The sequence below is a fragment of the Echeneis naucrates genome, chromosome 20 (assembly GCF_900963305.1).
Source record: "Echeneis naucrates chromosome 20, fEcheNa1.1, whole genome shotgun sequence".
NCBI classification, from domain to species: Eukaryota; Metazoa; Chordata; class Actinopteri; order Carangiformes; family Echeneidae; genus Echeneis; species Echeneis naucrates.
The window spans coordinates 4,716,869-4,729,711 of record NC_042530.1 but is presented as its reverse complement, the minus strand read 5'-3'; the positions used below and the strand labels follow the sequence as shown (position 1 = coordinate 4,729,711).

The window sequence follows — 12,843 nt, the reverse complement described above, 5'->3', positions numbered from 1 at the left end:
GAAGGATTCATTTTCTGGAAACCATGAATGTACAAATTGTTTGGGCCATCCATTTTAACACCAGATGTTACGATATTGGACATATGGTGCTCGTCGCCATGTTAGAAATGCAGTATTTCCATTAAGCAGACCTTTTTAGTGATGATTACAACAGTCCACTCATTTGTCCTGTCTCATTGTGTAAATCTGACTCTGACATATATATACATTAGCAGCTGGTGAGATATTTGGCTTAGAAAACTTTTTGGCCTGAATGCTGAACTCCATTTATCCTGAAACTATCACATCATTCTGTACAACATATGCATATAGACAAGCAAATTATGTTCGCATAGTAGAGCCCCTCTAATGCTTTTTTTGGTAAAATCCCTCAAACCACAGCCATCTAACTATCACTTATAGTGAGGTTGGTTCAGTAACAAGTAGCTAAACCCCAAAAGGCCTTTTGTTTGAAGCCAGCAGGCCACAGGATTTCCACATCTTATGAGAATAAACACATCAGGATCGTCCCGAGTCACACACAAGTAAAAGCATGAACATACAAAGTTCTGTAGGCAACCAGAAATTTTAAATTAAGTCTGCACTCATAGTAGAAAACAAAAAGGGAAGCCATTGCTAACACAATGTGGGAGCTACAACTTTATGGCATCCAGCATCAACTGGAGGTGGACTCCATCTCTGGAGGTTACAGCGACTGATGATTAGGCCTTCTGTTCACAATTCAGGTTCAAAATGAAACCAGAAACTGTAAACATTTCAACTGATTGCCTCAGCAGGGGGTAAAGACGAAACATAGGACTTACATTCACCGGGCGGTCAGCAACATCACTTTAAATGTCTAAATATTGTTAATGTTATGCTCATAACATTTTACCCAAAATTTCTATTTGTTAAAAAAGGGAAATCATTTTTTAGAAATGTTTCCAACAAAAATGACTGAATGGTCATTTTCTTAGGTGCTTTTACAAGTTAGAAATCTGCACTAGCATCTTAAATACTTCATTTGGAAGTCACTTTTCCTTTTTTTTTTTTTTAAGATGATTTCTCCATTTTGAATTGGAAAAATTAATACTAAAAATATTTTTAATATTATTATTTTGGTGCAGTATCCATGTCACCACCGGCTCTACTGGCATTATCAGCATGCCAACAGAAATGTTAGCATGTAGCCTCAGAGGGCAAATTATCATGGCTGTAATCTTGTTGACATTTATGTTTTCCTTTTTTGTCGATGTTTTGTCCATCAACAGTGGCTGATCTGTAACATAGTTGGATGTTTGGACACAGGTGGGAAATGTGGGCGAGGAAATACCTCTGTGTCAACCTGAGAGAAGAGACGACGGGAGGGCACAAAAAGAATGCAGCAAGTTCTGTAGTGAATAATTCATACAACCAACAGCAGTACAACAGGCATTGGTCCATTATGTAATTGGAGTAAAAAACCCTACCAGAATAAAAGAGTGAACAAGGCGTAGGCGTCCCCACCCACCACCAGAGAGGAGTTTTGGCAAAGCAGAGTGAGTTCTAACAGTTTGTTCTGATTCTCTTGGGCACAAAGAGCTCACATTTTTTGTACTTAATTCTAGCTGTCACTTTTCTTCAAGTATAGTCTCTGAGAATAAATACCAAAGGACAACTCAAACAGTGTTGCAACACGCTCAAATGGCAGACACGTTTACAGAAACAATGAAACATCTGTAAACACTTAAAGATGAACAGAGGGTTTATTAATGGTTAGCATATCAGATAAATACTCATCATGTGTCATGAGACCTTTGGCGGTGCGTTTTCTAAATCTTATTCACTGACATGAAACAATTGCAACATCCAATTTTGGCCCATCCACTTGAATCAGTTGAAGTACAGCTGTATCTTTTTGGAAAACTCCAGCTCCTACAGGAACGATACAACCAGCCTCTAAACTGTTCATATCACTTAAGAGAGAAAAACTGAATTCAAGCTTAAAATCTTTTACTGTATATACTGACAGATTTTAGTATAAAAGTGGGCGTTCAGACCACAGTCAGCACTGCGTTGGCGGGGGGTTGTTACCATAGGTACCAAGAAGAAGATGAAAACGTTGTCCTGGGAGGCTGGTTCAAATGAACATGGACTCCGATTTATAATACCTTTATTCTCCACTTCAACAACCATCAGCTAAAAGTTAGAAGGCATATTTGCATGTGTTTGAGCCATTTTCCAGGATAACCCCATTAAAAGAAGACGACAAATACAGCTTTTCATTCAGTTGGATTTTTGGGCTCAAATGCCTAAATGAATGAGGGACTTGCAAATTTAGATGTGGTGCTGCACATCGATGTGAAGGAATTACTGATAATTCAGTGATTCATTATGAGACAGCAGTTCCACTGATTCATGGAGGAATAACTGGACAACACACAGAGGTTATATGAATCAGCCTTTAGCAACTGACATCAAATACCAGTGATGCCGAACGATTCATGAGCCTCTATCATTGATATTAAGAATTTTCATTGACTGGATTTGGTTTCATTTCGATCAAATCTGACTATGGAAATAGGTTAGGTTGTTGTCAACTACATATCGAACATATGGCATCCCAGCTCAGGGAAAACAGCCACAGACATCCATTATTCAATCTGAAGACTCAGCAACTGATAGTACTTGTAGCTTTTGCAGGACTGGCTTTCAATAACAGGAAGCGGTGCAATTAGACAACCTTTCAACTTGCTGAGTGTATTTTTTTTTTTTCTTTCTTATGATGTTAGATTGAAATTAGATCTGATCTGATCTGATCTGAGGTCTGATCATATCACACCAGACAAACCACCTCCAGATCACACTGGATCACCAGCAGTGGGGTGATTTGTGATTTGGCCATATCCAGATAGGATTTCCAAATAAAGACTGTAAGTTCATTCCAGCTGTCAATAAGATAACAGACTTGTTTTTCAACCCACCTCACACATCTGGAGCTGAAAGAGACGCCGTTCCTTCTCCATCTCCTCAGCTATTTCAGCCCCGGTGATCTCGGTACGGATCATCCCATGCTGCTTTGCGTGCTCTCGTTTCTCTTTCTCTATCTTTGTACTGACACCAAAGAGAAGACAGATCATTAAATCATGAAACTTCTCTTTTCCACATGTTTTTGTCTTAGTCTGCAGGATTGTGTTTCACAACGTGCTCTAGCTTCAAAATATCTCCTGGAGGATCCAAACAAAACCGGTGTACATTATCAACAGTGTTTGATCCATTATTTAGTGTGCTATAATGAGTTAGATGATGCAAGCATGCAGTATTACAGCAGCACACTTTAATTATCCACTTACAACTTGGCCTCGTAGTCTTTCCATGCTTTGTCAAAGGGCTTCTTTATGTCCTGCAGAAACACAGAAGGACAAGCATCAGCAAAGAGGTCACCATGAGGACAACGTTATTTGAGATGTATCGCTACCAAAGACGCAGCAAATGGCTCACTCCCCTTACGATTTATGTCCTGACCACCCAGGGAGTGACTACGCCCTTCAAACCCCTAACATTAAAGGTTCAAGACGCAGTTACTTGCCCGTCACCTCAGCACAGCGGCATTGTTTATTTCTAAAAGATTCACAGTGTGGTCATTAAATTAAAGTACTGTTCTCCTAAACCCCCCCATCTCTCCTCCAACACTCCCACTCACATGCACAGACACTCAGAGAGATGTGCTGAACAGATATCTATTTCACCTGACCCACTGCTGAGACAAATCGCCGGGCACTCAGGAGTGAGAGCGAGAAAAAGTGCCGGAAGAGGAACTGCTTTGTAGTAACTCTTACCCCTTTCACGCCTTTCAAGTCGCCCTTCAACAGCGAGTCCAGGGTGAAGATCACATTGTGGCTGAGGCTCTGGAGCTGAAGGAAGACAGAACAGGAGCAGAGGAACAGAGGTCATTATAACGTGGCACCTATCTAACATAGGCAACATATCAACACAGTGTTAGCATTTAAGGGATACATTTCTTACTGTCAAAAAAAAAAAATCTAATTAATCGTTTGACTTTAGTAAATGAGGAAAAAACATGGCAGCCCTGAGCAGTACAGATAATAAATGGATGTCCGGATATCACTGGTTGACATGTTTACTATGAACACGGCACTGCATTTCCTATAAATCCTTACAAAGCCACTTGCCAGAGCACCAAATGTTCGTTAATCCACCTGTGAAAATATTTTCCAATGCTTGAGTAACACTTCTGAAATCCCACAAAGCTTCCTAGTAACAATGGTTTCTAAAACTTTGATTGATAAAGCAGCATTAGATGAACTTCTTCACGTCATCTTGAGTTGTAAAGGAAACAAACCAGCTCTCATTCAGAATACGTGCCTTTTTTGTTTGTTTTGAAAATTTGCTCCACCATGTTCACTAGCTGTTTGCTACAGAAGATCTGTTGCAGCTTGTCACTGAAAATAAATGTGTACAACCAAACAATAAAGGAAAAGACAGAAAAAAGCTATTCATGCTGTAGTTGAGAGAATTAGAGTCAGGTGAGGATTCCCCGTGAGGATTGATCCTACAAGCCACTCCTATCGCATTACATGTATCCATCTGATCTACAGCTAATATGAAAATCTGGAGTAGTGCAGCTTCAAAGCTACAAAGCTATGCATTTACACATTCTTGCTGCAGCTGAGTGGATAAATCCCCAAAAATACTGGCAAAACTCCAGCCAAAAAACAACCACAATTAGCAAAAGCTTGACACTGCCGGTAGCTCAGGTTGCTGCAGCTATGCTCAGCAGCTCTAACCATTAGGATCAGCAAGGTCATTTACAACAGTACTAAGCATTTAAGCCCCTGTTGCTGTTATCCAAGTCCACACAGACGTGCAGCAGCAGTTAAGGAAGTAAACAATGTTTAATGGGCGCTAATGTGCTTCTTAAGTGCCCGTCTTGCATACGGCCAACGCCGGAATCAATCTTCCACTGGCCTACTGGCGGTGTGCTCTAACAGCCCGTCCTGGAAACTGTCGCTGTCTCGTTTACTTTCTCTCACCACACGATTCAGCAAGAAAAGAAGAGAGGAGAAAGAAAGAGGATAAAAAGCTGGCAGCAACCTGGGCAAATTTGTTAATGAAATCCTTAGATTTAAGCCGATAACACATGTACTACATCTAGGACAAGTGCTATTCATCAATACTCATTTGCTGTGCACGCACATGCTCGTGCCCTGAGGGGGAAGTTATTGAAGTCTAAAAATTCACTCAATGAAATAGACAAAGTGGAAAAGACAGGAGACAAAAGAGAGGAAGAATAGATGAAGAGAGCAATGTGCAAAGTTAATGTCACTTTCCAGCAATATGCAGATAATCCAGATCCCAAATGGACACCCAAAGACACACAGACACAGTTGTTCCTGGTGCTGCCAAGTGTATTTATGGAGCCTAATCTCACCGTCAGCTACACAGGAAGAGAGGGTGAGAACAGAGAAAAACTCTTCTTCCAACAACAATCACTCACGGAGGAAATAGGACATAATATTCAGAGGAAACGTCGGGGGGGAAATCCATAGCAGGCAGATAAGAGCTTTGACTGGAAAGAGAAACACAAGCCTCGGCGGTAGAGTTATCCACCGTCAAAGCTATACTGTCCGACAGCTTCGATTGAGTAGGTGTATTTTTTCATACATCTTTGTACGACACACTGATAAACACTGTAGCAATGGGCAGATAGTCCTCCCGCCTCTCCCATTCTCCCTTACAGCTAGCTCTTAACCTAAAGTTAACTTAATCCTAATCTTAACCTTAAGACAAAATCCTAAACCACTTATCCAAGTGAAGACAAGAAAAATAAACTCTGTCCTATTCTTGTTAGGACAAACAGACACGGGTTCTCTAAGACATTTAATTTAAAGATAAAACCAGTGTTAACATGCTGGACTCACCAGGTTCTTCAACAAGGCAGACAGCTCCTTGGTCAGGGAGGAGAATTTGACAAAAGCCGTTCCCAGGTCAGGGTTGTCCCTGCTGATGAAGTTACTTCCAAATTTATCCAGAGCCTGGGCGTAGTTTTCTTCATTTTGAAAGTGGTCTAAGTTGGAAACAACGAGGTCAACCAGCAGTCAATATACACCCAAAACAAAAACCTTTAAATCCTCCGGTTCATACCACAAGTTTATACAAAAAAAGACCTGTGATTTTTCATCAGTATGAGACATTTTCCACTACAGAAGCAGAAGCACAGCATCAATCTCTCCTTGTCATGAAGTCAGGGATTAGAAGGAGATGGAGGGGGAGACAATTTCAGACTGTTGCCAGATCTAATCCAGAGTCCAGAAAAGAAGTTCAGGTGAGACGAGCACCCCGTAGAACTTCATCCTGCAGCATTCATTTTGAACTTTAGTCACACTGGAGACTCAAAAACAGTCCAAGCAGAGCTGCGCTTACGACTGAAGACAATAAGGTCCTGCCCTCTGTTCTGTTTTTCTCTGTGTTTAATTTTGCCAGACAGTTAAAATACTGTACACATGGTTTCAATATTTCTTCATTTTAAGTGCAGTATACATCTGCTTGCCTTCAGAACAGCAGACTCTTGAAAAGCTTACATGATTAAAATTAAAATTTCCATGAAATCAACCACTTTTGATGCATTTTATTGACAATTTAAAACACCTACATTCAGTGGTTACCTCTCAAGACAGGAGCATTGATTGGTAATGTTAATATCGTCTCCTTTATATCAGCCTGATTGTCCACTTAAGATGTGAGGGGCATATGAAGTTATTGGAATTAAATATTTCCTACTGCTGCTATGAGACATGAAAAGCATGAATGACATAACATGCATTGGCTTTTATCGTGAAGTTCTCCTTTATTAAATTTTTTTCTGTGTTTTTTTGGGGTTGTTCCAGTTGTTCTTCATCATACAGCTCACAATGCAAGAAAAGTTAAGTGTCTTCTCTGAGGAAAACATATTTTTTTGCAGCACAAACAACTGAAACTGTCAATTTGCAGGGAGGAGGCTGCTCTCTTAAGTATTCAATGGAAAATTACTGAGGATCCATGGCACAGCAACGAGCAAAACAAACTCAGGTGTTGGTTTCTGAGACAGCCTGAATGGTCCAGACAAAAAAAAAAAAAAAAAAAAAAAATTAAACAATTCTCATTTTTATTGAAGATATTCAGGATATCGTGGGCTTTCCTTTGAGTAAACATGCACCCAACTATCAGCTAAGGCAGAGTCAGGCTTCATTCATTTCCAAACTGTCGGTCTCACCTTGTCCTGAACTGTAGATAGCCTTGACTGATTTCTTCACCTTCTGCAGGGAAGTTCGATCCTGGTCCAAAGCCTGAGAAAAGAGGGGGAGGAGAGGATCTGTTACTGTTTTCCGCCTTTAATAACAGAGTAACAACAATCATGATAAAAAGATGAAAACATCTTTCCAAAGCCAAATACAAGCTGATATCTCCTTTGTGATCTAAATCATATTTCGTAAAGCTAATGTAGACAGAGTGTTCACAATGCCGTGCTTGACCTGAATGTGGCATAAATGATTATTTCAACACCGCTGCCTGCTGGAGGAAACCTTTTGTGCTCCTTAATGCCCAAAATAAATACACAGTGTATCCAATTTTATCTTGTTTGGGCTAATTATTGTCACAAATATTCACAATGAAATGGCAGAAAAATAAACACCAACGCTTGTGTGAGTTATCTGTCTCAGATTAATTCAACGAGTTTAGAAACCAAATAGGCAAAATAATGACCAATATAAATAGAATGAGACTTCACAGACGCTATTTAGAGAAAACCCTACAAAGCTATTTAAGACAAAAGCCGTGCAAAAGTGACCCCAACACTTATTTAGACATCAACCCCCTTCACCTCAAAGCTGCTTCACATCACCTAATTATATCTCTAATACCTTCTGAGCTCAGCTCACCCCTGCCAGAGAAACCTCACAACAAAATGAAAATTTAGAGCACATTCATGCACACTTCGTCTTTCACATGTACGTCAGGAAAAAGTCATGCTACGAGTTGACACCTTAAATTTCTGAGTTGGTTGGTGAAACAACTTTTGTGGTTGATGTGCAGCCTGATGTAAATTTAATCACAAGCTAACGGCATCAGGAGTCTTGCTGACATACTAAATAAAGTTAAAAGCTCCATTTTATAGTATAATTTTATATTTTAGAGCCCCCTTTTTCCATCTCTTCATGTGGTTAAAATAGTTTCATATTCAATCTTTATCGCCATTTAAAATTCTTTGGTTGTTCCTCTAGTTTGTTTTTTGAACACTAAGTTTGTCACTGTCACACCATTTCCCCTGTGCACTCTTTTGGACTGTGTTCTTGCAATGTGCATCATATATCGTATACATTTTTTGTCATTTTATCCTTTAACAACATTCCCTAGTAAGTTAAAATCACAAAATATAAACCTCTTGATTCTTTTACTGCAGGAAATGGGAATGAAAACAAAAGAACTTTTAAAGAGCTTATAGGAGACTGCAGATGTTTATATGAAGTTGGATCTTTAGAGTTTTGAAGTTTATAAGTGTCGTTTTCTCATGTTTTATGGTCTTTTGTGTGAAAGCAGCACACTTTTTATGGTGCACAGAATAGATCAATTTAAACCAGCAATACTTACTGGAAACAAGAATGGAGCCACCCAGAAATATAACAGTGTCCAGGCTCCACAATGACCCCACAGTGGATTCTGATCAATGCAGTTTTACTCACATGTATATATTGCTGCTGTCAATATAAAGCCCCTTTTAATCTGTATACTGTTACTGTGTCCAAAATATATTTCAGCTCAGGATAAAAGGGCACATTTTCTCTGCAGTTATTTACCAGCCGTATTTTCATGATTATCATCAGCAACATCTGAGAGATGAATTGAAAGGAGGATGTTTATTTCTTCCCCAGAGTTTAATGCTGCAGGACACCAGATCTGCTTTGTGCATGGAGAGAGCAGCTCTGACGCTGCTCGACATGTTTCTAAAGTGATGCTGAAAACCATCTGTCCGTGTGTCATCTATCATCATTTCATTTACTGCAGGAAGGGCCGAGACCATCTAGAGAAGCGCACACAAGCATCACAAACAGACACTGTGGTACCTGTCTTGGCTAAATTTGAGCCAGTTCAGGTGATTTCAAAATAAATGTATTCTGACGGCACAAATGTTTCACATCCAGCCTGTTTTAACCACAGGGACTGGAACAACAACTCTACCATGTCTGCTCATAATAGATGATAAACACCAGCAAAAACACATTACATCAAGGTCAGCCGGTTAAGAGCAGAGACACACACACGCAGACACACACAAAGACACACACCCATGAGTAGGCTAATTAAATTTCACAACATAATGAAGCTGTCCTTGGCCTCTCCTGGACAGTTTTACATGGCTCTTCCCCAATTATGGCAGCAGCAGGTTGTCGCCATGGGGCCCTTTTTGCCAGGCGGGGGCCCTTTGATCCTCCCACACATGGGAACAGACTGCTGGACCTTCCCACAATGCCTCACTGCTTCGCCATGTGTCTGCTTTCCAAAACAATGCCCCAAGATGAGCAGCTAGCTCCATCTTGGCAAATATTATCTTTGCATACACGTTCACATTATTTTGATAATTGCTTCTATGAAAGTCCTGAAACAAAACCCAAAGTTACTTCTCTCCCCCGCTCTCCATTAGCTTCAGTTGCAGCGCCCTTCTCTACCTCCTTTATATCATTATCACATCATCACTGTAGTGCTGCCTGGCAGTCGTCAGCTTTCCTACCAAAGGAGTTGACACAATGCAATTTCCTCTTCCCGCTTTACCCGAACCCTTCTGTCTCTCTCCTGCCTGATAACGTGTGCAGCTCACAGGATTAAGGAATTAATTGAAATATTATTGAATTCACAGTACGGCTCAGCACAATATCCAAATCCCAGGAGCTGCAATTGACTGAGCACTGTGCACCAGTGCTGCGTGGCCTATAAATTATATTTTCCAGACATAAGAAAATGTGGCTTTGGAGTGTAAGGACCTAACAAAAAACAGATCATTATCAGCTTTTTTTCCAGCAAAAACTTACCGTCCAAATCAAAACAATAGCAATTGGATTTTTCCTTTGCATAAAGCGTTGAAGGAAGCAACTTGAACTCTCCGTTTCCACTAAAACTAGCATGCATTTCTGTGTTAACTTAAGCTGGTCTGTGTCTCCTGAAGCTATAAACTCGTCTTTACTGAAAATGTGGCCGTTTTTGACCAGGAAGTGGGATTTGTCTGTACACTCAGCTTCTCAGCTTGCCTTGGCTAACAACTGCTAACAGACCAGTGAGATGGATTTCTCCTCAGTCCATAATGTTATCTGTCAAAACTGCAACAGCAGTTCAGCTTATCAAATTGACGTTTACCATTGTGTACTCTCTCCTGAGTGACTCCAAGCTCAATGAATAGACACGTTGTGTTCGACCACAGAAGTCACAGATTAGATTCACTTAAGAGCCAGCACATTTCACAAAAAGCAGCATTTTCTCTCAGGTCGCCCCGAGCTGCCGCCTTCGTCACTAATGTCGACTCATCCTGCAGTGATTCGGAGACTGTGGGCCTGTTAGCTGATTAGAGATAAAGCGCATGACAAACATGCCGAGCAGGCAGGCTGACCTTTAGTGGTGCTCATGCTGAGATCAGATGACACCACCACCCCAAGGGTCACCCATAATTCACTTCTTCTGGGCTCTTAATTCAGCTGTAACATGGACAGGCTCTGACAGATTTATGCATCCATACATTACACCCAAGACATCTGATTTAGTAACTGCTAAAACAAGATAACAGACATCCAAAATCCCAACACACGAGTACAGAAGTTGAATGATTCACATCTTCTCATTGGCCAGAACTTATGGAAATGGTTTGTTAAAGCTGTAGTTTCTCAGCTTTTCAGAGAGGGGAAAAAAAAAAAAAAAAAAAAAATTCAATGAAATAGCCCCGTCTTGGCACAAAGGCTTCTCAAACCCTTGGCAACAGACAAGAATGCATCCAAACTCTGCTTTCCAAAAGGCTGACAACTATTGAGTATAGTCAAAGGATTGTTTTTATCTGCCATCAACCAATCGCAAGCTCCCATTCAACCCAGGGGGATTAGAAAACGTGACAATGCCAAAACATCTGTGGTTGCTTGTCTCTCCACCCGCACAGTGAGTGATGCTTACAGTGATTTATTTGGTGCTGCTGAGAGAGCGAAGCAACGGAAGAAGTAGGTGTCATAGCTGTGTGCAAGTTTACTGAGAACTGCCCAACCTGAAGAGCCATTTGTGCTGTGAAAGCCGACAAGCCGGTGTCAGAATGCTTTTAAGTCCAAGTCTGAGTCTACGAGGTCAAGGGCCAAGTTATGGGAGGTGAAGGGTGGAGGCTGTGCACAGCGCCTCAATGTGAACGAAGACGTTTTGTCTCACCCATCTTTCTTGGAAAGTTGAACTCTCTTCTTAGCGCAAACAGTCTTTGTTTTGTCCTACTAATATTGTAAAATCCAGAAAATATTGAATTTAATACATAAATTACTTAAAAAAAAACCAAATGTGCCAACGCTACGACTAAGGACAATAACAGCCAGATATTGTTTGGATGAGCTGATTAACTGGTTTGACATTAAATGGGGCAGACTGTTGTTTTATCAAAGACCCATATTTATCCAATTTACTATCATGTCAATTGTTGTTACTTCAGAGGAAACACATTTGATGACGTCCATTTGAATTGTGTGAAATTATACATTTTTTATTTATTTATTTATTTATTTTTTTAACCATTTTCTTACTTTTTAATGGCCAAAAGTTTAATAAAAATTTGGTGGCTGTGGCTGCAGTGACTGGGCATGACTGACTGGAGGCCGTCTCAGCTTCACACTTCCTGCCCGAGGCCTTATCCTCCCCCAGCAGCCCTGCTGTTTCCCCTGCAGCCGTCCTTTGACAGGAAGCAGGAAGCAGCCAGGCCTGACAGTGTCCTGTCCTGGGTCAGCAGCACTCCGTCTAATGACACCAACTGCTCTCCACTGACAGCTGACGAATAACAACAATGCACTTTCAGGCTGTCTGGGAGGTGTTTTTGTTTTTTTTCAATTAGCTGATTCTATTCAGATTCCTGCTCTGTGGTCTTTCTCATTTCCTCCCTGAACTCATGCTTCCCAGCTCAGCTTCTCCAGCAGCCTTGCAGTTTGGCATCACACCGCCGGGCGACTGCGTGGTTACCAAGGAGATGAGATTTGGCCGTCTCTCGCGCTGGTTCGACATTCTTCACCGTGGAGATTGTAGGAAGCTGCTCTGACTAACCGGCCAGCCCTCTGTTCGTCAGCAGCTCTGTGGGACTCAGCTGTGCCACTGTGGCAAAAAAATTTAACTCAAGAGAGACAGAAACTGAAGTTCTCAGAAATGTTAACATGCTGATTATTTCCTGGAAGAAGAAAACAGGAAAGGGGTCCAGCTGAATCACAAGGCTAAAAAAACCATCAGTGGCATTTATAGAAGGAGAGTGACTGACTGGCATGTACAAATGCAATCTCATTTCCTCTCTGACTCATAACTCCACAACACATAGAGATACGATACAAACAAAGTGTAATACTACAGCAAAGCTGATCTTGCTTGTTCTGTTAGAATGAAGAAGTGACTGGAAAAATAAGTCTGAATGTCAAATGATTTTTTTTTTCTTTCTTTTTTTGTCTGTCAAGTCTATGTGGCATGACTCAAGCAGGAAGGGTGGGGAGCCATTTTCATTGGCAGGAAACACATCCCTTTCTCTGGGCCTGCAGAATGGGAAAAATGAGAGGATGTAACATTTCCAAAAGCAGCTGAGCTCAGACAGCCCATTTGTCTGTCTCTCACACACACGTG

The 12,843-nt window shown here is 40.9% G+C and overlaps 1 protein-coding gene across 3 annotated transcripts in view; it reads right to left on the bottom strand.

Moving 5' to 3' along the window:
* The window catches only part of asap1b (ArfGAP with SH3 domain, ankyrin repeat and PH domain 1b), a 47,464-nt gene that overhangs the window by 23,918 nt on the left and 10,703 nt on the right, over positions 1-12,843 (bottom strand). For all 3 annotated transcript variants that reach the window (XM_029528955.1, XM_029528956.1, XM_029528957.1), the window contains exons 2-6: positions 7,232-7,304; positions 5,901-6,046; positions 3,798-3,872; positions 3,312-3,361; positions 2,943-3,072 (exon numbers count right to left, since the gene is read on the bottom strand). In XM_029528955.1, coding sequence (XP_029384815.1) covers positions 2,943-3,072; positions 3,312-3,361; positions 3,798-3,872; positions 5,901-6,046; positions 7,232-7,304 — 474 coding nt within the window. The remainder of the gene's footprint in view (positions 1-2,942; positions 3,073-3,311; positions 3,362-3,797; positions 3,873-5,900; positions 6,047-7,231; positions 7,305-12,843) is intronic.